Here is a 26,406-nt window from a genome sequence, read left to right as displayed (position 1 = left end):
TCTCTAATCCAGATTCCATCCTGCAGTGTGTGCTCATTCTATCTATGGGCAAGATAAAGTCCTCACAACCTGGTCCTAACCTCACCTTGTGTTCCACTCACACTGCATGGGACTGGGAATTCCCCAAGAGCTGAGACAGTTCAGTTTAATAAACATTAAACACTTGTGTTAAGTGTTCAGGCATAGGACTAAAACAGTATCCTGAGATTAGATTATAGCCCAAGGAGGTGGGAAGGAGGGAGAAGGAACTTCAATCTAGTAATGGTAGGGCATTTAGAGGAGATACTATTGTATTGACATTCTCTTCTACCATCTAAATGATCTCAGTGTCAGCTAAATGTTGAATAGCAGGAAATGTTATCAATTGTACTGGGTAACAAAACATTGTTTGCATGCTGCATCAGTGTTTTAAAGCCTTTCATTTCTCTTTTTGATTCCCTTCCCCAAGATGAGATCTTGAGGCAAATACCAAAAACAATTCAGGTAGTTAAACTGCAGTCTGCTAAATCTTAACATTACTTCTTCCTTCCTATTCCATGACAAGTACTACCCTGGATTAATTGAAACATTGAATGATAAGTCGAGTTTTCTAATGTCAATGGCTCTCCACTTCTGACCAAATTATGTTCAGGCTCTCATCAAGGTGGACCAGCCTACCTTCCAGTTTTCCTATATTTTTCCTTTATGCAATGTATAGAAAACCTTTTCCAGGCAGGCCTGTGCTTTCTTAGCTAAAGCAACAGGGACCATCTTTCCTACTCCTATTCATCTATTAATATCCTACTCATTCTTCACAGTCCGGCTCATGATTGGGACTAACAAAGGACAGGAGCTTTTGAGTTACTGAGGCAAAGCGCTCTCACTGTAATAAAGAAATCATAATCCTTATATCATGAAGCCATGGTATAAAGCTAATAAATAAAATTTGTTCAATTCATGGCACAATTATCTCTCCATCCCATTTAACATTCGTTGAACCAAAATGCCTTATATGTTACCACACATTCTAAAATTCACACAAATTATAGTTTATGTAAAAATTTATTTGACCAAAATGTAGAAAAAGTGATACTATTACATATGATACAGTTGCAAGAATCTAAATGAAAAGTGTGGGTTTTATTCAATTGCACAATTTGCTAGTGTATCTCCTGGGTAGTGTGATGCATAATAAATAGGAGCGAGGGGCAGAGGAGTCCAAAAAGCTAGAATCAGGGTGATTTTTAGGCAGAACTGTAAACTTGAGTTACCCCCCTCACTGCTGGGGAATATGGAATGTTTCAGCTGAGATGTTAACCAACAAAGCAAAAATATAACAAAGCCAAAATGTGCAGCCCTGTCTACAAAATACTCCATATCCAGTTGAATCAGGAGTTTCCTGGTCTTGTATTAACTTGGTCCTGACGAAGGAATTAAAGCCCTAAATAAGTGAATCTTCAATTTACCATTCCCAAAGTACAGAGGAGATAAGTTAGGCCGATCACATTATCTCTTCGGCCAGGGAGGACCCTTCTGCCCAACAGTTAATAGAAAAATGCTCTTGCTCAATTATTGAAGGCTAGCAGTCTTTTTGATGGCTTCCTGAACAGGACTGAATTCATTCCTGCTGAGTGGATGGCCTCAAATAAGACTAAATGTTATATTTCCCAAGCATTCTCATACTGTTTGCTCAAAGGATGTTCTGCACAGTAGAGTGTGGAAAAGAGCCAGAATGATTAATCTATCTATGGTTTATGACTTCCCACAATAGCCTCTTCCCCAACTTTTGTTTTGCTCTGGATGGAAAATCCCCACCCATTTTAATGTGATGGTCCCTGGCCTCCTATAGTGTGTCCAACGGTGGCCCAGTGGTTTTATTCTTCAACCTTTTAAATTGGCCAGTGACTAGATACTAGAATCTGTGTTCTGGAAGTGTGGGGTTGTTTAATCTCCCAGAAACCATATGCCCTCAGTCTTAAGAGACTAATGTTCAATAGGAAACACCCTGACTAGCTTAGGAATAAATGCAATTTAAGGATAAAAATAGAGCTAAAAAAATCTGGTGCCATTTGGGGAAGAGGAGAAGGAATTAGATTTAACTGATGCTCAAAGCTTCTCTGATACAAAATATTTGGTCACATACTCATAATTTGCGTAGATGCAGTAACAAAAGAAACTTCTTACAAGAGAAGAGAAAGAAACGGAGGTCTGGAGCTTCTGTTGGAACAAGACTCTTCTGTTGTGGTTATATACAGTTAAGTTCATTTAGTGTCTGATCCAGTGTCTGATGTAAGCCCACGTTCTCTTCTTTGGCTTGAGCAAGTTTTTCTGGTGAGGATTAAGAGTGGAAGAAAAATAAATTAATAAGCATCTTTTTAAAGAGGGGTGAGGATGGGGGAGGTTTCCTAAAATCCATACTGCCAGAGTATAAGTCATAACAGAGAAAGTATTTTGCATTTTAATTATAATAGAACACCATGGAATAACAGAAATGAAGTACCAAATTTAGGAGTCAGATCAGATTGCAGGATAAAATACAGGGCGTTCAGTTGAATTTGAATTTCAGGTACACAAACTTTTTAGTATAAGTATATGCCAAATATTGCATGAGATATACATATACCAAAAAATTATTCATTGCCTATCTGAAATTCAAATTTAACTGGGCGTTCTGTACTTTAATCTGCTACATCTGGCAATCCTAAAGTCAGAATACCTGGATTTAAGTCCCAGCTGACGAAGGAATTAAAGTCCTAAATAAGTGAATCTTCAATTTACCATTCCCAAAGTACAGAGGAGATAAGTTAGGCCGTTTACATTATTGTTAGGGGATAACAATACTACTGTGTGGTATGGGGGTTATTATGAGAAAGAATGAAAAATGCTTCAGAAGTTATGAAGTGCTATACAAACATAAGATTTTAATTCCAGGTGACTTAATACATCTCCCCCCTAAATGCCAGTTAATTAGTCCTGTAACCTGTCTTTCTTTTGGAGCTTCTGGGAATGGCTGTTGAAATTCCACCCATAATTGTGTTATTGTGTCTATGTGTCCATAGCAATGTAGTCAAACCCAAGCAAATGCAACATGATTGAAATTTAAGCCAAACTATGGTTATGCTATTAAGTGATTGAGCTGATGACACAAATTTTTTTTTTTTAAGAAAGTAAGATGCCATTTAGAGCTATGCATGACAGAACACGAGGGAGAACTGGTTTGCCGTGAGTGATGGCTGATAAGGGACTAGGCCAAGACTCATTAAAATACTGAAGGGAAGCAAAATGTCTCCTAAAAGGTGATAGGATCAGCTTGGAAATTTTCAGAAAGGAAAAAAGTGCACAAGATGGCAGTCTTTCAAATACAACTGCGAAACTTTTCATTTGACCAGGCACTTAAAAAAAAACCAAGCTACTCTGATCTCAGAAGATTCCATCAGAACAGTGACCCAGACCTATCCAGTCTGGAAGGATACATGTAATTGAGTGCCTACTGTGTGAGCTAATTTCTCCATTATCTCATTTAATTCTCACAGTAACTAAGATACCACCTTTATTTTGCAGAAAAGCTAAATAGCTTGTTCAAGGTCACACAGCTAATGTGGTAGAGCTAGAATCAAAACTCCGACATCCCAACTACAAATCCTGATCTCACTTCACCTTGCCACTGGATTCCTGACCTCTACTTTGTTATTGGGTCTGAGATAAAATAACTTTCCCTGTTAATTGCCCTTGAGAATCATGACAGTCCCATAGACAGGTAGTAGTAGATCACCATAGCCTCAATCCCTGTCAATGAAGTTCCACTTCATTGGCATATACTTATACTAAAAAGTTTGTGCTTAGGAAGAGTAACTGGAGAGGCAGAGCTGCAGCTGTTTCAAAGGGTGGAGGCTACAAATGTCTGGGAAAATCCCAGGAACAAATACACACAGAGAACAAACAGAATACACCCACCTCCACACAGTCTGTAACTTTTCCAGGGGTGGATGTATGACAATATGTGAGGGGTGTGGTTTATACAAAAGTTCCTAGTGGATGGCAGTTAGAAACAGGGAGATGCTGGGGGTGGAAGGGTGTGGGTTGTTTAGGGGAGATGTATTTTGGAGCAATGACTATAAAGAAAAATCAGGACAGAGGTTCTCACTTGAATCAAACAGGATGAGGAATAACAAGTCATAGGAACCCCACATTGATGCTAACTGGAGATTTTCATGCCATTGTCAGGTTCGAGGCGAAGTCTGGAAGATGTGGCTTGGACATCAACATGTCAGAGTTACTGAGACAATCTGAGGTAGTGGTGGTAGAGTGCAGGGGAGGCCTGAATGGACTTGCAAAGGTTCCTGGTTCTACTTAACTCACGTATGAGGGGAAATAGAGATTAGCATCTCAGGCAACTTTATTTGAAACTCAGAAAAGGATCACCTTACTTCCTTTCTTTGGCATTCCAGCAGCTTCCACTCTTTCCCTGCTAATGGGATGCTCTTTAGTTCTTTGTAGGGTAGTTTTTCTACAGACAAGGTATAGAGATGAAGTTCATGGGTGAACTTCTTCCCAGGACCGGGAGCTGGATAGATGTTCCATGAACAATGAAAACATAGGGAACCCCAGGCACTTTATACTCTATTTCTCAGAGTATAAAGAGAAACAAATGCAAAAAGGCGTAGAGACCAAAATGCCGTTGCCACTGTTTGAGTCCGTAGAGCAAACCCCATTCAAGCGTAACCTCTTTTTAGACACAAGCCTGCTGGTTTCTGCAAGTTCTGCTGACTCTATGAAGCTGCTTAAGAGGGTGGATGAATCTCCACTCAAAACAATTTCTGTTTAAGGAAAAACAGTTACTGGTAGATACAGAGTCTGAGAGCTCAGGCCAAATTGGCTTTTGTTTTCATGTCATCAGAAAATAATCACATGGACATAATTTTCTTTCTGAAATGAGCTCTTCATTTGAACCACTCACATCAAGGGCACCACAACTACTACAGCTCAAGAGCGGCAAGTGGAAACAATGAAAATAAGAGGGCATGAAGATGAGGACTGCCTGTCTTTATTTCGGTCACACAGTCACAGTCACAGTCACAGCAGATGGCGGCTTGAAGGATCAAACCAGGAGGCAGGAAATGGGAACGTAGGTACCACAGTGAGAAGGCAGACTTCAGTTTTGCTAGGACAGAGGACAGCACCCTGCTGCCTCTCAGAGAGAGGTCATGTCGTTGAGAGCATGGTCCAGCTCCTCGCTGATAGCCTTGTACTTGAGCTTCTGAGCGTATAGCTCGTCTAGAGGGTGGATGTCCCCAGAGAGAGAGTTCAGAAGAGGTACAGGGGACAGAATGCGAGGGTCGGAATGGCGTGCCACAGATGAGCAATAAAAGGGAGAAAAAAAGTGAGAAAACAAAGCATGAACTAGGAGGAAGTTGTGTCTTATGGAAAACAAACAAGAAAACAAAAGATGGACAGAGTGATTTCTAAGCATTTTGAAGTTCTACTGGGGATTAGTCATAATCTTTAAAAAGAATGGTAACTACAAATGCACAGGTCACTAGTCTCCTGCCCTGGGTTATTTCTGACTTTCAATGATGTCACCTGGTTAAAGGTCATACTTGGGAAGGAGGGCAATTCTCCTTATATGGAAGCCTCACTTCCCAAACCAAACTCGGGACACATGGTCTGAGGAATAAGTTTTGTACTTTTTCTAGGTGAAAGAGGCAGCTTGGGAGATTCTGTCTGAACCCCAAGATCTGGAATTCCAGAATTATTTCATGAAGAACAGGACAGGACAGAATTTTTTAAAAAGTTGGAACTCTACAAGAAATTTGGAATCTGTGGGGGCACCAGGCTTGCAGACTGGAGTCTTTATTTAGTCCCTACGTTCTCTATATTTCTGTTGTCTCATATAGTGATAAGCTCAGCTCTCTGGGAGAGAGCTTCTGTAAAAATGCAAGGCATCTGAAAAATGGAAGGCATCTTTCAGAAATGAGGAAATGGAAGAAAATTCTAAAGACAATTTTAAAAAATCAGCCATATTTGGGTCTTTGTACTCACACGTGGAGCTAATTAACCAAAGATACTTTATTTCTCAAAAAATGGCAACCTGAGTCTGAATTTGATTTGCACTATCTGATTCCAATGCTCCAGACTTCCAGATGTGACATCACTTTGCACTTACTATCCTAAACTGAACATAGCCCAACTTAGTCCCTGCACAGATTTTCCCCAACACTCTATGGATGTGTCAGGTAGGGGGAGACAGAGCAAACAAAATTAGATGGTAATTTCATACCTTCCAGGTCATCAATAGATTTTTCCAGTTTTGCAACTGTTCTCTCTGCAAATTCAGCACGGGTCTCGGCCTAAAGGAAAAGACGAGAGTTACTATGATTGCTTCAAGACCAGTGCCAGGAGAAACTTGACCAGTTGGGTGTGATCACTCACCTCTTTCAGTTTGTCAGACAGAAGTTTAATTTCTTCTTCATATTTATCCTCCTTTTCAGAATACTGTGGGAGAAACCAAAATACTGCTTTTAAAAAAAGGAGAGAAAAAGGCATTCAGAATGCTGGTTCCCTGCTCCTTAGAATAAAGTGTGCTTGAACATGCCTAAGAAGTAAAGTAGAGGCAGGCACCTTTCCAGGCAGAAGAAATGTGTGCAAAACTCAGAGAATCTGTGGGAGACTCCTCTGGGATGGTACTGAGCTGGTAACTTGAGCTAAAAGTGTGATGAAGGTGAGGCCAATGACTGAATGGAAATGCATGCTATTCAAGGCCCTTCACATTTATATTTCCCACCAACTTCCTCAAGGTGCTATATACTTCCTCAACAAATTTTGTGTACTTTCTGGTCTCCCAGCTCTGTCTATCATGGGGACCTGGGGACAGAATGTTCCTTTCCTAATTACCACCTGTTAGAAATCATGTGTCTTTCAAGGCTCAATTCAGATGAATATTAGTTAATATTTACCAACTGCTTGCAACGTTGCTAGATAGCCTCAATCCCATTTTACAGATGAGTAAAGAGGTCATTTGTCTAGGGTCACATGGCTATCAAATGACCAAGCCATGAGACTGGAATCCGACCCTGGAATTTGAGCTCTCGGCCATCATTATTTTCTGCAGCCTTTTTAAAGGTCACCTCCTCATAACACCTTCCCAACTTTCCAAGGTCCCTCAATTTTTGTTGAAATTCCAAAGCACATTGTTATCATGTTAGTCTCTTCCACTCAATTTGACTCTGAGCTCTCACAGAAGCAGAGCCCACATTGAGCTCTCACAGAAGAAGCCAGATTGTCATGTATGCCTGGATTGTATGTATTCCCCAAGTATCCGTATCAAATATATGCCAAGCACAAAACTAGGACTAATGATATAGCTCTAAACAAGTCAGCTATGGGACCCAATCCTTAAAGTTTACAATCTAGAAAGGAAGGCATGTAATTGAGTAATTATGATGGATGAGATCAATCATCATGATAGGAAAAGATATAGGTGGGGCTATGAAGCCAAGAGATGAGCAATCAGGGCAGGCTTCTCAGCAGAAGTGCTGTTTAAGCAAAGGCCTGAAGGATGGATAGGTTATCAAGCAAAGAGAAAAGGAAAGGTTGCTTCCAACAGCAGACTTAAAGAACTGGCAGTGATGAGAGAACATGGAATGTTTGTGAAACTGAAGTTCAGTGCTACTGGAGGATAGTAGGAGGAGGGTGAAAAAGCGACGAGGATGGGGAATTCAGCGGGGTAAGCCAAGGAAGACTACACATTGCTCCTAATGTGATTCTATCCTATAGTGAGCACTCTGGATGCTGTTTCAGCCTAAAAGGCCCTATCCCATTTTTGATATCTGCTGTTCAATCTTCAATAAGGTATTTCTGGAAGAATCAAGGGATCCAAGTGAGAGTGGGGCTAATTTATAGGATTATGCTCAGATCTCCCCAGGAAAAGGCTGACCAGGCATTAATCTCACATTCCATCTCCACCCTCATAAGAATTAGAGATAAAAGATGGTGCTAAGACCCCATGAAAGAGGGAAATCCAGCCACCAGACACCTCTTTCTGTGGGGAGAAAAACCCAGCAGCTGGGCACTAAAGCTGCTGTTAGCAAATACAGATCCATGTTGCCCTGGCATGCTCCTGTGTACCTCTGGGGAAGAAAAAGTCCAGCCAATCACCCTCTAACTAAAGCCAACCAACCTTTTCAGAGGCAGCCTCCAGCGATTTCAGGTTGTTAGTGACATTCTTGAGTTCTTCTTCCAGGTCACCACATTTACTGCACAAAGACAAAGGATTTTTATGTCTTATCTTCCCTTACCGCAGGCAATTCCCCTAACAGCAGTCTTCCAAGGGAGGAATCCACACTGCCTGGAGCCCCCCACAAGGAATGCGGGGAAAAGGTTAATGGCCTTTTCTGAGCTGGAGCACTGTGTACTTATCAAAACCCTATCATGCCAGGCAAAGGCGCGGCAGGCAGGCTGAGGAGTATTTGGAAGGTTTATAGAGTGCTCCTGGGCTCCTGCCAAGGCTGAGGCAACAGGGACTTGTGGAATCTATGATTGATGAGGCTGACTCCGGAAGGTGTAAGAATGAGATGGAGAGCAGGAGGCTGGGAGACAGCAGTCTACACCGGACATTATAGGAAGCAAGCCCAGAATGGATTTGCAAAACCAGACCCCTTTCAGCACTGTGGGATGCTCTGTGGAGCTGGAGGGCCCAGGGGAGGGGAATTTTTATATTTTGGAGCTTTCTGGATTCTGGTCAAGCTTCTTACCCCTTCCCCCGCCTGTTGGGGTTAATGTGTCATGGCCAAATAATGACTTCAGAAGCAAAGTATTTAAACACTGGGTGGGAGGAGGGGAGTGCTGCCTTCTATAGGTCAGCTTTCTGTTAAGAAGGCACGCCTACTGAGATAGTCTCTCTGGAAGAATGAGACTTCTCTGCTACCAGCTGTCTCACTCCTACTTCCTAATACATTTGTGGTTAGAGTCAAGACGTGAACAGCAAGGACAAACAGTTGCCACCTCTGTCAGCCACCGAAGCAAAGAGGAGCTACAGAGCAATGAGTCCAGTTGCCCATTCACTTGACCAGAGGCCCTGGTTGGTGTAAACCAACTCCCTCCAGCTCTGACCCAAAAGTTGAGCTGGGCTCCACTCAGTTCTCTGCCACTCACAGTTCAGACACCTCGGCACGCTCCTCTGCTCTCTCCAGCTCGCCCTCCAGAATGACCAACTTACGAGCTACCTGCAGAGAGAGACGGAAAGGATTGTCGGAGACTGACACCCCCCACCACACACACACACCTGCCCAACAGCCACATCTAATAGGATGCCCTCCCAGTGCAGACAGTGAGGCCTCACCCAGACTATGCCAGGGGCTCACTGCTGCTGCTTTAACTCAGTCTGGAAAACATCCACATTCTCTCCCTTGGGTCCCAAGAGTGAGGCAGACAGGAGGGGAAGGAAGAGCTGAGACCATGGATGCAGGCAGAAGGGGGACTGAAGATCCATGACCAGGGACCATGATTCCCAATTTTAGCCAAACTGTGCTGAAATATCCAGCTGTGGGACAAAGAGTGATCTGGTCAGCTGATTTCCCCACCAAGTCAGACAAGCGTCACAGAATTCCCCAGGACCTTTTGGCATTGTGGAAGATACAGTTCCCAGCCAAGTGGTGTCTCTGAAAAAACAGATGTGGATACAGATAGACAGCTGACCTAACAGAGGGCTTCCTTTGGGCAGCCCCAGGATCTCCCTATCACACATCCATTTCCTCCCTACTTCCTGCTGCTGCCGCCATCTGCCAGCCCCACTCACCTCCTCGTATTTGCGGTCAGCCTCCTCTGCAATGTGCTTGGCCTCTTTGAGCTGCAACTCCTGGATCTCCATCTTCTCCTCATCTTTCATGGCCCGGTTTTCTATCACCTTCATTCCTCTGCAAGGACAACCTTGTCATTACCAACACAAACACAGTACCACCTCACCACACACCTCCACGGACCCGCTCATCTAAGCACTTGTCAGACATCTGCCAAGAACCAGACTCCAAAGAGGAAATTATGGAGCTGCTCACATGTACTTTTCACCCTTACCGAACGCTGGGTACTGCTTTAAATGCCTTAAACTTCAAAACCACCCCATGAAGTGGTAGGTACATTGTCCCCATTTCACAGAAGAAGAAACCAAGGCACAGAGAGGCGAAGTGACTAGTAAGTGCAGAGCTGGAACTCAAACATGGTGGTCTGACTCTGGAGTATATGTTCCCATTCTAAATAACCTCTGATCAGTAACAGGATGTATTTGTACTCTGTTACTACAATGTGATTAGAGATCTGGGCCTGGTTGGCTAAGGAGAGATGAATTCTGTTGCAGTGGGGGAGGTGTCACAGAAGTCGTTCCAGAAGAGAGTCCACAAGTGAACAAGGGAGGGAGTTATTCTTCAGTGAGGGAGCCGCACAAGAAAGCCCCAGAGAAATGTCACAACACAGCAGGAGGTCAGGGTGACTGGACTGTAAGGTGGGTGGCACTCGACAGTTTCAAAAACAAGTGAGTGGAAACCAGAACAATGAATGGATTGTAGTGGGAAGCCCAGGTAAGAGTGGGGTACCAACAAGGTGAGGGGTGAGGAGAGCCTGAAGTGGATACCTCCTGGGGACAGCTGGAAGTCTCCCATGATTCAGTTGGCTGACCATGAAATGAACTCACTCTGGCCTGTACTGCTTGGAGTGATCCAGGTAAGATCAGCACCTCCAAAAAGGCTGACCCAGGATAACAAAGCAATGTGTGCCGTGCCCACCCAGAGCAAAGGAGCACATATTTCTGCTGTCTAATAAATACTTCCATATGGGCTGTCACTACCATTCTCAGCTGACTGTCACAACACCATGCACACCTGTACAAGGCCTCAAGATCAGCAGGTGAGCAAGCTTGAAAAACCCTCTATAGTCCTGGCGAGATCAAAGTGGCCAGCCCTAGGCCATGTAACAAGTGGCAGCAGGACTTGAACCTAGATTCTCCAGCTTCTGAGTGTAAAATTCCTTTCACCAAAAGACGTCAGTCACCAACAACAGCGTCACCAAAAACTTCTGGTGATACAAGTGAGAAGCAATCCTAGGTTTTCCGGGTTTGCCCTGGGGACATCCTAAAAAATGAGACATCCAGCCAGGCTGGTCTGACAGTGTACACAACAGCTAACCCAGGCCCCAGGCTCAGCCATGAGCACCTTGTGACAGGATCCTTCATATTTCCCATGGCATCCCTTTCCTCCCCCACTCTAAGTGGCTAAAGCAGAGCCTGCCCTGGGGTTTACACCCTCATTTCGGCTGTTCCACTGCACGGGAAGAAATTTCCTGCTTGGGCAACTCCCAGAGTCGATCTCCAAGTTCCCCAGCCTCCCACCCACCCATTGGTTTTTAATCTCCAGTTGATGAGAATTCTGGTGGGATCATGGTTGACACACAATGACCACCAGCCTGGCCTACACCGTTGCCACCCAAGGAACCCATTTACACCACAGAGACAGATACTCTGTGAATCCCACAATCTGATGGAATTGTGCCAGAAAACTGTCTCCAGAAGACGGAGCACCCTGCTGGACGCCAATGCAGTGCTCATGCCTCAGAGGTGAGGAGCACTGTCAGCTCCAGTTTGTGCATGTCCCTGACATGTTTTAGCTATCCAGTAGCCCAAAGCCTGACCAACAGCATTGTTAACAATCGTGTATGCATGGCCTGTTCCAAGTTTTTACCTGCCCCCTTCTCACATGACCCCGGAAATTGATGTCTTGAGAACAGATGAGTTGCACAATGGCGTTCAGACTCTGCAAACATCAGCATTACAGTCATACTTGCAGTTACAGCTGCCCTTTTTTTTACCTTTCTCTGCCTGGTGTGAGTTTTTCTCCATCACCACCACCACGACAAACAGCTCTATACACAGTGTGAAGGTTTTCAAGTCGCTGTCGTGCATTGTACATATGTGCGCATGTTCACATCATGTGATTACACTCACTCTCACCCCAGGTCTATGAGGTCAGCCATCCATTCAGATCTCCATTTCCCAGAAGCCGTCACCAATGCCACTGGGTTCAAAGCATCCTTACCTCTCGCTCTCATCAGCAGCCTTTTCTGCTTCTTCTAGCTTCTGCAGGGCCGTGGCCAGTCGTTCTTGAGCCCTGTCTAACTCCTCTTCAACAAGCTGGATGCGTCGATTGAGAGCTGCCACATCTCCTTCAGCCTGGGAGGTCAGAGGTGCAGCCAGGTTAGGAGGTAACAGGTCAGCAGTGGGAAGCCCTCACAGTAGCCTTCCCTCAGCTAACATGATTCCCTCTACCAGAGCCCGTCCAGGAATCCACCCTTTTCTGGAGAATGTGAATTTTCTGTGTGATCTTCCCTGAAAACATGAGGGTGGTAAAGTCAACACAGAAGAGAAATAAGTATACCATATGCTGTGAGAGCACAGTGCTGGCCTCTCCATGCTTGTGATTCCTAGAGAACAAGGCCACCAGGAACCTGGCTCACCCAGTCACAGAATCAGGTCTGCTCCCAGTCACCTCGATGGCAAGATAAATGCAAGAACATGGAGCCCTCAGTTAAATCCTGGCCATACACTGGGGGGAAGAAGGCAGCCAAGATGGCATACCACCCTTAACTAAGTCTGACTGAGAGATGACAGGATAAAATATAGAAGAAATCTTGGTTACAAACATGGAAGAGATGTCTGAATAGAGTCATTGGTTTTTCAAGGTGTTTTCCCCCACAAGGAAGATAACGTGGTGGAGTGTGCATAAAAGCAAGAACTCCAGGATCAAAAAGTGTTGGCTCGCTTTGCCAGTTTGAGCCATGTGGCATTAGGCTGGTTGCTTCACGGCTTTAAGCCTCCCTATCCTCTCCCTCCCTGTCTTGTTTCCTCACACTGGTGTGAAGACTGTCATTGGAGGGCAAGGTGTTGTACCTGGCCTGTGGTTAAGTCCCACCGAAGGGCAACTTTACGGCCAGGATTTCACCTCATTTAATCCTTGAGTATCCCACCCATTTTACAGATGGAAAAACAGGCCAGGCTAGGTGACGTAGTTCTGGTTAATGTCACAGAATTGGGAAGGAATGGCCTCTTGGGCACCAGTCCAGGGTTCTTCCCTTGCTCCCTGAACCTTGAAGTCCTGGTGCAATGGAGGCCAGCCACACTCAGGAAGGGATATTGAGAATGTTTGAAAACAGGGCTGAACCAAGGGGAGACGTGAAGGCCCAGGTAAAAGCCACACTGGCATCTTCATATCAAGAAAAATAAACCTCTGAATTGGGGTAGGCTGTAAAAATGAGTGGGAAACCACTCCCCTTTTCCTTTAAACAGCAAAAATATGGAGTAATAGAACGAGGCCAGAGTTGCTCCAAAACAGAGAACCAGGCATCTTTTCTCAGCTCCAGAGTTCTAGCAGCAAATGGCGGGGAAACTCCCACAAGTGTTTCTGATGGCAGCCTCCTCTGAAACACCAGTTTGGAGAATCTATTAAAAATCACTGATGAATTATTTTAAGAAATGTCACTCACTCCTTCCAATGAGTGCTTTTTATTCTTTTTAAATTAGGTGAATCTTAACTCCTTCAGCAACTGGGGCAGTTGAATTTCCCCCACTGTCATAAAATTGCGCAACCAACACCACTACTTCCAGAATATTTTCGGCACCCCAACAAGAAATCCCATACCAATTAGCAGTTAGGAATTGATGTTTAAGCTCATACAGAGTGCTTGATTTAGAAGCAGTCCTTTTTAAAAAAGCGGCTCCTTATGTTGGGGATTCTGAATCCTGACAACCAGGCTTTGGGCACATTTTCAACTATCTGGAATCAAAAGATTTCTGAGATGCACTCATCTCTATTGACACAAATATATATATATATATATATATTTTTTTTTTTTTTTGGAAAAACTGCTAGTCACTGCTAGTCATTTGGGGCTCCACCCCTTCCTGCAATCAAAGCTTCTACACTCTACAAAGGATTTCCCTTATAAGGTAAAAGAGGCTTGCTCTAGATACATGTGGCCAAGGAACAGGAAGATGTCGGTTAATCACACAAAAATCTAAATGAAACCAGCTGTTGGAGGCAGCCCCAGAAGTCTGCCACACGCCGGTTCTTGGCTTACTCTACAGGCGGCTGAGAAAGTTTTTCCCCGCTCTGGGCCCCATTCCTCTGCCCAAGAACCTTCTTCAGGCTTTCCCGCTCCTGACCAAGAGAAGCATGCTTTGAAAAGCTAACTTTTTAAGATGTCTGCAACTTTCCAAAAACATCTCTCCTCCCAAATGGATATCCCACTCCTGTCTTGGCTCGCCGGCTGAGGGCCATTTCTAAGCAGAAGTAATTGTCCTCCAGTGAGATGACTTGGGATGAGATCAGAGGGAGGATTACGCTGGTTCCGTGTGCGAAAGAGGCCAAACCAGCTACTGTTGGAGGCTTACAGGATTAAAGGCTGCAACTCAGGCCAACCCTGAAGCAGTCTGGGGCACAATACCCATGGCAATTCCACCTGGCCGAGCGTCTTCTCCACTTCTGGGGTCCCCACTCTTGAGTCCCAATATTCCAACTTTTCAGGGTCCCTTGGTTTTCACGCACCCCCCCCCCCAACTTTTGAGTCTTTATACAATCAGGTGTCCTGTCCCAGAAAATTCTGAATTTTCTGCTCAGCCTCCATTTTGAAAATCCACTGGATGGCCTCTTCCCTACTATGCTCCCACAACAGAACTGAGACCCCTGGAATGCAAATCAGTTTTGTGTGTCTGTCCCCCTTACCCACTCCGCATTAGACTGTGAGCTCTTCTGGGGATAGAGGGAGGGGAGAAAAGAAAACAAAAAAGGAACCCAGCACCTACTATGTGCCAGATGCACCCAGGGAGGTTTTACTCCTGGGACCTCCCAACTACCCTAGAGAGTCGCCATTATCATCAACCCTACATTACAGATGGGGAGACTCCTAGGGTTACGTATCTAGGAGTAGGAGATGGAATTAGAATCCAGATCTCTCACCAACCCCAGGGGTTGCCACCATCTGTACCATCCATCCCGAGGGACAGTCAGGGGATGGAGAGAGGGCGGCAACCCCCTCTCATTCAGCCCCATTATCTGCCGCCTCTGGCCGCGTGACATGCAAGAGACCGATCGCCCGTGCTAACATTCCAAGGGTCCTCTGGAGAAGGAGCCCTGGTTACTGCAGGGACCAGCTGGGAAGCGAAAGGCCGACGGCTCAATGCTAACCGGCCCTTGCGGGGAGCAGACTCGTCGCCGCCGCGCCTCTGGGAACAGCTGGGAAAGTTCAGCGGGAGCAGGGAAGCCTCAGAAGAGGCGAGAGAGTGCGACGCAACCTCCCCCCACCCCAGTCCAACCCCAGACAATGGAAGCTCGTTTCCACTCTCACTTCCCGCTCCTAGGTGCAGCCACGGAGCCGGAAGGCTGCACCTCGGAGGTGCAGGAAACCCAAGGCTGCTCCTTGGCCTCCCCCTCGCCCCCACCTCCGGATCCCGGCACCAGCCGGAGTTCTATGGCTGCTCGGTGCCCCTACCCCACACCGGGATCGCATTAGCCCTCGGCCCCATCCCCCCCCATTTCCCGCTCGGCCGGCCCCTCCCAACTCGGCTTCGGCGCTCCCTGCCCAGTCCCAGGCCGGGGAAGGCGGAAGGCTGCGGAGGAAGGGGGGGGTCTCAGCAACCAACCCTGGGCGGGGATGGGGTGGGGGTGGGGGTCGTTTGCGGGTCCCGGATCGGGAGCTGCAGGGCCAGAGGGCGCGAAGGCGGGCTAATGCGAGGGCCAGGGGGGTGGCCAGCAGCTGCGGCGGCGGGCGGGCGGGAACGCGGGAAGGGAGAGGCGCCGGGAGAAGGGAAGAAAAGAGGGCTCGCGGGGCGAGGCCGGGGAGCGCGGGATTCCGGAGTACGCCTTGCCGGGGAAAACCGGAGCGCGGGGCCGGGGCCGGGGCCGGGGCCGGGGCGCGGGCGGGGGGCAGCTCTCACTTTCTCGCGCCGCTCGCGCTCGCCGTCCAGCTCCCGCTGCAGGCCCTGCGCGCGGTCCTCCGCCTCGTCCGCCTGCTGCTGCAGCGCCTGGATCTTGCGTTTCACCGCCTCCAGGGAGTTGAGGCCGGCCATGGCAAGGAGGCGCGGGGGCGCACGCAGCGGGCGCTCGACTTGGCTAGAATCGGCTTTGGTGAAGCTGCAGCAGCCGCGCCCCAGCCCCCGAGCCTCTGCCTGCTCCGGTGCCGCCCCCGCTCCTCCCTGCCCCAGGCCCGGCCGCCGTCGGGGCGATGAGGTCACCCGGCCCGGCCGCCGACGTCAGCACCGCTGGGGGAGGGCCTGACGTCGGCACCGCTGGCTGCAGCTGCTGGAAAGTGCCCCTTTTCGGGACTTATTTGGAGAAAGCGCAGGGAGGCGCCGCCTTCCCTTCCTCCTCCTCCTCTTGCTCCTCTTCCTCCCTGCCCCCGGCTCCTGCCCAGCCCAGCCGCATTCCTGCGAACGTACGTCCGAGGCCTTCTTCTCTGTCAGCTCCAGCTTCTCTTGTGCGTCCTTCAGGTTCTCCGAGTACTTGTCCAGCTCGTCCTCGGTCCCCTTCAATTTCTTCTGGAGATGGGTCAGCTCCTCCTCCACCTGGGGACAGAGTGGGGAACGCGTCATTCTGGGGCCATGTCCCCGTGGCGCGGGATCTCCCCCCACATTCACAAAAGTCCTCTATCTGGGCCTGTTTCCTCCTCTGTAAAACGGGATAGCAATGCCATGCACCACTCCATAAATGATACCTGTGAATTTGATTTTCACATCCTTTCCTTGTCCTGGGACCAGCTGTGCTTGTCTTTTTTAGGGTTCCCCAATACTCTTGGGGAATCGAGGACAGCTTTGGAGAAACTTGAGTCCTGACACAATTTCCCAGAAATACACATTCAGTTTTGCATCCCCATTTCAGGGGTTAAAGTAAAAGGAGAAGTCTTGCCCTAGCCGGTTTGGCTCAGTGGATAGAGCATCACCCAGCAGACTCAAGGGTTCCAGTTTTGATTCCCGTCAAGGGCACATGCCCAGGTTTTGGGCTCAATCTCCAGTAGGGGGCGTGCAGGAGACAGCCCATCAATGGTTCCCTCTCACCATTGATGTTTCTCTCTCTCTCTCCCTCTTCCTTCCTCTCTGAAAGCAATAAAAATAATATATTTAAAAAGGGGGGGGGAGTCTTATGGACCATCCCTACTTCCAGCTGACCCCCCTCTAGTTCTGCACCACCACCTCAAGCCAGAGAACCTTTCTAAGTATATGTTTGTCCTCCCCCTGCCTAGAACCTATCATGGCTCCCCATTGCCCAAGAGAGTGATTTTCACACTATCTCACAAAAATACCATGAAAGTTTGCAGCCTTGGGCAAACTACGGCCCGCGGGCCGGATCCGGCTGTTCTATCCGGTTCTCTTGTTCTCCCCTCCGCTCCTTTACTTTGAATTTATATTAGTTCACACAAACACTCCATCCATGCTTTTGTTCCGGCCCTCTGGTCCAGTTTAAGAACCCATTGTGGCCCTCGAGTCAAAAAGTTTGCCCACCCCTGGTTTAAGGGCCCCATTCCTGGACTTTGGAGGCTTGGCTAGAAGAGAGCTACCCTTCAGAAACCACTTTCTTCTGAGGCTCAGATTAAATATTTTGAATTCTTGCACATGTGGCTTTAATTTTAATAAAAACGTTCCCTACATTTCCCAAATTTTGAGTCATCTTTGTTTATCCTAAGAGTCTTGGCCCCCTCCCTACACCCGGTTTGAGAAGCTCAGGTCTGTGGCAGACAAACCACACACCCTTCACCTCTCCATTCCTATTACCCCCAGCCCATCGGAGAGGGTCAGCTCAGGAACACCCCAGGTTGCCCCTAATTCTGGGCTGAGGTGGTTAGTTCAAGTCATGCTTGGATCAGGCTTGTGACTTGGGTAGTTTGACTTCTGATCCTGTCCATGCTCCCAGCAGCCCTCTGGGGCTCCCTTCATCCTCCTGCTTCCTCTTCACAGCAGGAAGCCCAAAGTCGTAGAGTAACTTTCCCGGGGTCACACAGCACAGGAACTGAATCCCCTCTAAACGGGTCCTTACACCAGGCCTGCTTTCCTGCATCCCTCTCTGACTTCCTTCTCCTCCTTCCGGAAGAGGGTATGTTACAAGCTGCTGTTCCTGCAGCTTTTAGATCAAGCTGGGAATCTGATCTGGGTTACATGTTCACTAGTGAGATATGCAAAGTATGGGAATGTGTGTGTGTGTGTGTGTGTGTGTGTGTGTGTGTGTGTGTGCTCGCGCTCAAGTTCTTAAAAGAGCCGTCCCAAGGTGATATCACCTAGCCTCCCATCCTGGAAACCCCTAAGCTGGAAATGGTGAAGGGGTTAGAGCTGTGGTCGGCAAACTGCAGCTCGCGAGCCACATGCAGCTCTTTGGCCCCTTGAGTGTGGCTCTTCCACAAAATACCACGGCCTGGGCGAGTCTGTTTTGAAGAATTGGCATTAGAAGTTTAAGTTTAAACAATTTGGCTCTCCAAAGAAATTTCAATCGTTGTACTGTTGATATTTGGCTCTGTTGACTAATGAGTTTGCCGACCACTGGGTTAGAGGATTGGAGGAGGGGGAGGGTGGCAGCAGCTCAGGCCTAAATCAGGGTCTATGGGCCTTGATCTTGACCTCCAGGCAAGAAGCCTGACTCCAAGCCCCAGCTGTATCCCCCCTGTCCCCTTTTCTAACCTCAGTTTCTTCTGCAAAATGGAAGCCTTGACATGGTGGTCTCCGAGTGCCCATCCAGCTACAAAGATGATTGGGGTTTGATGACCTTTTCTGGCAAAATGTGTACAACGGGTGGGGACTGGGATAAAGTGGGCAGAGGGCTATGAAGCAATTAGAATGTGCCCATGTAATAGAAGGGTAAACTGAGACCCCAAATGAGGAAGGGACTTGCCCCAGGCCATACAGATGGGGGATTTGAAGCCTTGTCTAACTGACTCCAAGTTGGTTTGATTGACCACTAGGTTATGCTTTGCCCACTGTCCAGCACACCCTTCTCCCACTGACCTTCCATACCCAGCGCCAAAGCCCACTCTGCTGGGGGGTTTGCCTTGCTGTTCTGGACAGAGCCCTTGTCACCCCTTTGGCCCCTCCAGTCCCTGTCCCTCCCTGGTCTAGCCCTACCTTGGAGTCAGGGAACCTCTCTCTGTGTTTGGCTCCATCTCCCCCAGCCTGGGGCTCCTTGGGAGTCAGGCCTGGGGCTAAGGTCACTCTGGGCCCCAGCATCACCCAGCATGGGCTGGGCACTCACCACCGACCCCTGGAGGAAGTTCTCAGAATGAATCAATGACACAACCCCAACGCCTAAATGGTTGGAGTTGGTGTGAAAAATAAGACTGACACTAATCAGTTCCTTTCCCTCTGAATTCCTCACATAAAGCATGTGCAGGTGTGGCACCTTGCTGGTGGGCGGAGCCTTGCCCTGGCTCTGGGAGGTCGCGGGTAAGTCACTTCCTCCTCAGGTTCCCTGTCTGTAAATCAGCTGGGAGGGTCGTGGACTACACACCTTAGTCCCCATAATTGGGGGCTTCGGACAGGGCTGAGGCAGGATGTGGGGTCAAAGGCCAGTTGTGGCGGATGTCACTGCCCTGGGAGAGAAGTGGGCAGGAAGCAGGCGGGCAGGACCTCTTGGTCCCATTCCCACACTTAGCAGTCGGGGTGGGGGTGGGGTTAGAGAGGCCTGGAATCTGGACTTTGCTGCAGGGTCCTCAGGGCTTCCTCTGAAGCATGCGGCACTCTGGGTAAGTTGAGTCCCTTGTCGGCTCCCTGCCTCTGTTCCCAGGCAGGACTGCCCATTGGCCCCATGGGTCTCTGGCTTTCGCTTTGGACCTCTGGGGTCTTAGGTTTCATGCCGGGCCATCGGAAGCATCATTTGCCCCCATTTCTCAGATGAAAACACGGAGGGCTCAGAGGAGGTCAGCAATGTGCCCTGAGTCACAAAGCTAGATGATCTGGTCTGGATTTGAGCACAGGCCACCCGAGTGGGAGGCTTTGTGGGGGTGGGGGTCGGGGAAAACAGAATGAAAATCTAGCTGGAGGCCAGAGAACCTGTCCCTGCCGCCTTGGCCACACAGCTGCCTGGAGACTTTGAGGAGCCTTCCCTTTTGAACTTGTGTCTGCCTTGGTAGAGTATACTATATCAGTCACTCACACCTTAGTGAAAATTAGAGCCATCGAGTTGCTTTTCTTTGCTAAGCTCCTCATGGTGAGGGCTGCATGATCTATGGAAGCAGGCAGCGCAGGGTCAGCACAGGATGGGCGGCTGTGTTTGTCAAGGAGGGGGAGGGGCCCAGGGTGGGAGGAGGGGCGTTGGTGGCAGGGAGGGCTGAGGTGGAGCTGCCCTACACAGATGTGTCACAGCCCCAGGAAGCAGGGAGGGGCAGGAAACAACCTTGCATTTATTGAGCGCTTACTTTGTGCCAGGAGCAGTGCCAGGGACTCTACTTGCATAGTTACCTCTAATCCTCTCACGGCTACGAGGGAGGTGCCACTGTCACTTCCCCATTTCACACTTGAGGCCACTAAGGCACAGAAAAAGGTAAAGGCATTGCTCCAGGTGCTCAGTGACCAAGCTTCCACAGGGCCAGTCTGGCTCAGAGCCCGTGCTTTTACCTGCCAAGCTGGCCTTGCGCCCGGGCTGGGCTGGGCACTTGGTGTCACTGTCCTGGGCAGTTTTGGGGGCTCATTTGAGACCCTGATGCTCCCGAGGACTTGGCCATCGACTCAGGGGTTGTGCATGAGCCCTGTGGGAGGAGGGCAGGGCACTATTGAAGGGGCAGGACCCCCGCCCTCCTCTCACTGGCTGCTCTGGCCACCTAGACCCGACGACTGATTTCTGCTCTGGACTGCCCAGCCCAGCCTCTGCCGTTGCTCCTCTGTTAGCTTCCTGATGTTCCCTCATTGCCGGAGCCCCCTGGGACTCTTGTCCCCGAAGCCCTGCCTTGCCCTGCCAAGTCCACAGCAGGGACAACAGGGCACCCCGATAAGCAGAGCCTCATGGAGAGTCTCAGATCTCCACGCACCCCGGTCTCCAGACCTTCCCCACCTCACATGGGGAAAGTGACTTCTGGGGACTTGGGTTCCTGCCCAGCCATCGGAAGGCACCCTGGGCCTCACCAGCCGCCCCTGCAGCCAGGCACAGCTAACCTCACCACACACCACATGTGGCCACCCTCCCAGGGTAGTCACCAACGTGGACCCACAGGCCCACAGTCACAGGGACACAGGTCACCCCTCCTCCACAGCTTTGCATTGCCCCCCTCACCTCCACAGGCGCATGCGCATGCGTGCGCGCGCGCGCACGCGCGCGCGCACACACACACACACACACACACAGTAGCCCTGGCAAGCACACACAGGTCAGCCCCAATAGAGTCACCTCAACACACACACTCGCTCTGACACTCGCACATTCCATTAGTCGGGCCACCTTTTGCACAAGTGCACGCGCAGCCAGCCTCTCCCCCATACATACCACCCCACACTGATACCAGCATTCACACACATCCACACTCTTTCACACCCACTTTCCAACAGCCACACGCTCATACCTCACTGCACACCCTCATTTTCACAGCTACCATCATCCCTCAACACTCTCTCCAGTGGAAACACACACACACACACACACACACACACACACACAGAAATGCTCAAACACACACAAATACACTTACACACAGCGTCCCCCTATATCTCTTTGTCTCTCTCCTTCTATTTCTTCAGGTTCCTCACTCTCTCTCTCTCTCTCCACCCTATCCAGTACATATACACCCACCTGACACACTCACCCCAACACACCTACACTCACTCACACGTTTGCACACACACATCCAGTACAAACAGACACCCCTGCTTACTTGCTTGGCTCCGGCTGGTCCTGTTTGGGTGGGTCCTGTCACCTCTCTCTCCCTGACCAGGGACCCCCCCCTCCAGGGAAGACAATGATCCCCTCACTCTTCCTTGGCTGGGGCATCACCCCTCATCCCCTTCCTAACCTCCAGGTACCAAGGTTTCTGGGATCCCCACCCTCAGCCCAGAGCTTCGCCAGCTCAGAGAGGGCACTGGGCCGCCTGGTGCAGCCCAGCGGCCGGGCCCTCACCTGCTTGCACTTCTCCTCCGCAGCTTTCTTATCTGACTCGGCCTGCTCAGCTCGGTCGATGGCATTCTCCTTGTCCAGTTTCAGCATCTGCATCTTCTTCTTGATGGCCTCCATGGCTGGGTGGAGAGGGGCGCAGGTGGTGGGTCTGTGGCGGGACCTGTGGCTGGGCTCAGTGAACAGCAGGGTGGAGTGGAAGCCCTTATAGCCTCCCCAGGGTGTGCCGCCCTGCTGGGGCGAGTCTTGGAGGAGGCCCAAGCCCAGGCTGGCCGGGCCAGCCGCCACTCGCTCGCTCAGGAGAACTTGGCCAGCTCACCAGGCACCCGCAGCCCGTGCCTTATTTGGGCCTAGGATTTTCTCAAAGGAAAAAAAAGGCCGAACCCATTTCCATTTTTAACTTGGTGACACTGGTCCCACCTGAACCTGGGGGCACAGTGCTGGCCCAGGAGGATCCCCTGTGGCCTGCTGGTCGGCCTCAATTTCCACATCTGTGGTTGGGAGGGCTGAAGAGAATGTGGGTGGGTACAGAGTGGGCCAGGGAAGCTCCTGTCCTCCCTCCTCCTCCCCTCCTGGTACTGCCTCCAGGAACTGGGGTCAGGCCCCCATCCCATCTCCTGCTACCACCCCAGGGGGTCCTCCCACCTCTTCCTGGAGGGTCTTTGTCTCATCATCTTCTCTCTCTGTCTCTGCTTTGGTGACTGTCTCTGTTTCTCGTCATGTCTCTGTCTCTGTCTCTCCTTTGATCTGTGTCTCTCTCCATCTCTCTGTCTCTGTCTCTCTGTCTCTCTCATGTTGTCACTGTGTCTTTCTCCAGGTCTCTGTGTCTGTCTCCATTTCCCTCCCTCTGTCTCCCTATCTCTGATTCTCTCTGTAACTCTTTGTCTCTCTCCCTCTATTTCTTCAGGCTCCTCTCTCGTCCCCCTCTCTGTCTGTCTCCTTTGTCTCCCTCTCCCTCTGTCATCTCCCTGCCCCCATGGATCCGGCTCACCTGGGTGAGATTGACCTGGGCTGTCTTTCTCTCAGAAACTTGGAGGCGCCGGCAGGCCCAGGCCTGACCCTGATGCCCTCCCTGCTCAGCTCAGAATCCTGCTGTGGCTCTGCAGTCCCCCCAGGAACAGGAGGCCTAGCCCCTCAGCCTCTCACTCAAGACTCCTGCCCACCCCCACCCACCCCTACCTATACCCAGCTCTCCCAGCTCAGTGCTCAGAGCTCCCCGGCAGGGCTGCCATTTCCTCCTTCCAGCCTCTGCACCTGTGGTCCCCGCTGCCCACTGTGCCTTCCCTCTCTCCTCCATCACTGGGGCAGGATTCGCTGCCTTTATTTCATTTTATTTAAATATATTTTTATTGATTTCAGAGAGGAAGGGAGAGAGAGTTAGAAACCTCATTGCTGAGAAGAAATCATTGATTGGCTGCCTCCTGCATGCCCCCCACTGGGATTGAGCCTGTAACCTGGGGATGTGCCCTGAAATGGAATGGAACCATGACCTTCTAGTTCATAGGTCAATGCTCAACCACCGGCTGGGCAGATTCGCTGCCTTTAGAAAGATTTGTTTGCTCATTCATTCAATTGACAAACACAGAGTGCCTCTCACAGGTCGAGGCCTAGCAGCACATACTAAGAATGTGGGAGCTGTTACTATTATTTCATCATCACTTTCAGACTGAGCTGCTTTGGGGCAGGCCTGTGCCTTGGTCTTATCTGGGGGCTCCTGAGTGCCTGGGACCCAGATGATCCTTATTAATTAAAATGAGCAATCCCCTCTCTACACTCACACTCTCTCTCACACACAGTTCTTTAACCAGGAAACTTCTATTCATCCTTCAAAACCCAGATCAAATGGCTCTTCCACCAGGAAGCCTTCCTGAACAGAGCCCTGAACCAACACTTCCATGTGGTATGGAGGCTTCTGTGTTTCCTGCCCAAGGCCACAGAGGGAGTGGGATAACGAGAGAGACTGGGCAGTAGTCAGCACCACTGGGGAGGCTGGGGGGAGAGGCGGCAGGCCAAAATCCAGAGTTCTTGGCTTCCCTTTGCCCCATCCTGATTCCTTCACTGCCCCTTAAGCTATTAGTCCTTCTCTTTGTCATGGTTAGAACTCCCCACTCAAAGGTATTGGGGCCATAATAGCAGCAAACAGAACATTCTGGAACCTCTTTTATGCTCTGAGGATATTGGTTTATCCCCCCCCCACACACACACATTCTGTTCCCCCCTTTTCCCGGCAGTGCAGAGTACAGAGTAGACTATGGAATACGGTTCACTGAGAGCCCACCGTGTGCCAAACAGGGTTCTGAGCACTCGATCGGCAGCATCTCACTTCGGCCTCCCTGAGCCCTGAGCAGGGGGCTGTTTTTATTCTCATTTTACAGAGGAGGAAGCTGAGGTCCAGGGTGCCCACCCCGCCAGGGTCACCTAGCTTGCTAGTGGCAGAGCTGGACCCTGACCTAGCTGTCCCTAGAACAGAGCTGGAGAGGGGTCCTAACCTGCCCCCCAATTCCCTGACTATCTCAAGCTGAGTCATTGGAAGTCAGCTGCCTCCCCCCCGCCCCCGTGCTGGTCCTGGGAGACCCCGAGACTGGCCTCACCGCAGGTGGGGTGGCTAATTCCAGGTCTGACACCACCAGCTTGAAAAGGGATCTCTCCCCCAGGAGGTGCCTGCTCGCTCCATGGCCTTTTAGGGCAGACCCTGGTCCTGTCCTGGCCTCTTGCTCAGGGAGCTCCCAGAGGTGGAATCTGATGCCTGGGAGGGGAGAGGGGACCTAGGCATGCCGTAGAGCCCAGCGGTGCCATCCCTCTCCTGCCCTGCAGCCTTGGGACTGGAGTTACGTCCTCTCCATGTACCTGCCTCATGGACATCCCAGGAGCCCTGGCCAGACCTGAAGGGTCATCTGGGGTTCCTGGCCCCTGGGGGCTCTGGCCCAGCTGTCCAGGCTGTGTGGCCTGGGGCACCAGGCAGTGGAGGCTGCCGTTTATAGCTGGGGAGGAGTAAGCTTCCCTCCTGCATGTAACTCTCCAACTGGGGGCTTCTGAGGACCTGAGTGGGGCCAGAGCTCCCTGATACCACCTGGCCCCCAGAGCTGGGAGACTTGGGGTCATTTATTGAGCATCTACTACATGCCAGGCACTGGGCAGGCTTTGAAGACACAAGGGTAGACATAACTCAGGCCAGTGGGGAGAGACGCCGAATGCCTGCAAACAATTATGACCTTCATAGGGATTAGGGTGAACTGCTATCTGAGCTTGGGCTCCCCCAGAAGCCGACCCGGAGACAAGAATTCTGGGGCAAGTAATTTATTTGGGAGGTAGCCCAAGGAGACACAGATGGTGGGCGAAGGGCGGGAGGGAGACAGAGAAGGGAAGGCGCCAGTAACTGCAGTAATGAAACCAGCTGTTACCAGTCTGGACAACTGGGGCGCAGTGCAGCCGGGACCTCTGGGAGGTAGCAGAGAGCACCCTCTTCGGAGTAGGCAGAGCTGAGGGCATGGGAGCTGGGCTATTTATCCACCAATCCCCATCCTCGTTCCTTAAAGGCTACTCCCTAGTTGGGTGGCCCGGGAAGGGAAGGTTGCTGATTCGCTAGCACTTCTGGCCAGCCTTGGCTTGGGCCACGCCAGCTTCAGCAGCTGGCGAAAGACCAGCACTTCAAAACATGCAGTTGCTGGAAGAAGGAATCCCTGGGTAGGAGTGGGGTGGGGTGGGGAGAGTGGGAGAGTGTCCAATAAAAATGTTAATGGAGCCTGGCCGGTGTTGCTCAGCGGTTAGAGCCTCGGCCCACGCACTGAAGGCCGAGGGTTTGATTCCTGATCAAGAGCATGTACCTGGGTTGTAGGTTTGACCCCAGATCCGGTTGGGGTGTGTGCAGGAGGCAACCAATAGATGTGTCTCTCTCATCTCTCTCTCTCTCTTCTTTCTCCCCGCTCCCTCCCTTCTACTCTCTAAAAATCAATGGGAAAAGTACCCTTGGATGAGGATTAATAGCAACAAAAAAAGTTAATGGAATATCTAACAGGGAGACCTGATGAGCCTTGGGGGGAAGTCAGGGAGGTCTTCCCTGAGGAGGTAGCCATTGAGGTGAGGTCTGGAGGAGGACTGAAAGGTGAGATGGGGCGGTGGACATGGGTGTTGCATATTCGAAGACCACAGGTGGGAGGGCTGGGTGTACCTTGGATGAGACGACAGAGGACAGTATGGGGGTGCCCCCCAATGTCCCTCCTGGAGTTTGGGGCATGCAGAGAGACTGTGGGGCCAGAGTGAATGCACTGAGTACTGGTGGTAAAAGAGCCAAGATGTTCTCAGCTTGCACCTACGGAGT

At 49.9% G+C, this 26,406-nt stretch overlaps 1 protein-coding gene across 4 annotated transcripts; it reads right to left on the bottom strand.

The window, feature by feature from the left end:
• Positions 1 to 837: 837 nt before the first annotated feature.
• TPM4 (tropomyosin 4) lies at positions 838 to 22,262 on the bottom strand. Of its 4 annotated transcripts, none has more exons than XM_080676587.1 (9): positions 22,095 to 22,262; positions 16,451 to 16,576; positions 12,057 to 12,190; positions 9,773 to 9,890; positions 9,130 to 9,200; positions 8,156 to 8,231; positions 6,409 to 6,471; positions 6,257 to 6,326; positions 1,024 to 2,307 (listed from the first exon to the last, which is right to left on the bottom strand). In XM_080676587.1, exons 1-9 carry the CDS (start codon positions 22,206 to 22,208, stop codon positions 2,225 to 2,227), a joined length of 855 nt encoding a protein of 284 aa, XP_080532713.1. In that variant the 5' UTR covers positions 22,209 to 22,262; the 3' UTR covers positions 1,024 to 2,224. The 4 variants fall into 4 exon arrangements, with proteins under 4 accessions (XP_080532710.1, XP_080532713.1, XP_080532711.1 ...); XM_080676586.1 differs by lacking the exon at positions 1,024 to 2,307 and adding an exon at positions 5,003 to 5,253; XM_080676584.1 differs by lacking the exons at positions 16,451 to 16,576; positions 22,095 to 22,262 and adding an exon at positions 15,950 to 16,406 and having other exon boundaries at positions 838 to 2,307.
• Positions 22,263 to 26,406: the final 4,144 nt, after the last annotated feature.

The sequence above is a fragment of the Plecotus auritus genome (assembly GCF_963455305.1).
Source record: "Plecotus auritus genome assembly, chromosome: 6".
Classification (NCBI taxonomy): domain Eukaryota; kingdom Metazoa; phylum Chordata; class Mammalia; order Chiroptera; family Vespertilionidae; genus Plecotus; species Plecotus auritus.
This window is presented reverse-complemented; position numbering and strand designations above follow the sequence as displayed.

Bases quoted from the DNA above. Each gene is read 5' to 3' on its own strand.
- TPM4 (XM_080676587.1), bottom strand. From the start codon at position 22,208: ATGGAGGCCATCAAGAAGAAGATGCAGATGCTGAAACTGGACAAGGAG. The intron at 9,201-9,772 runs GTGAGTGGGGCT...CTCTCTCTGCAG, and splicing joins CTGACCGCAAATACGAGGAG to GTAGCTCGTAAGTTGGTCAT. The intron at 6,327-6,408 runs GTGAGTGATCAC...CTTTTCCTTTAG, and splicing joins TGTCTGACAAACTGAAAGAG to GCCGAGACCCGTGCTGAATT.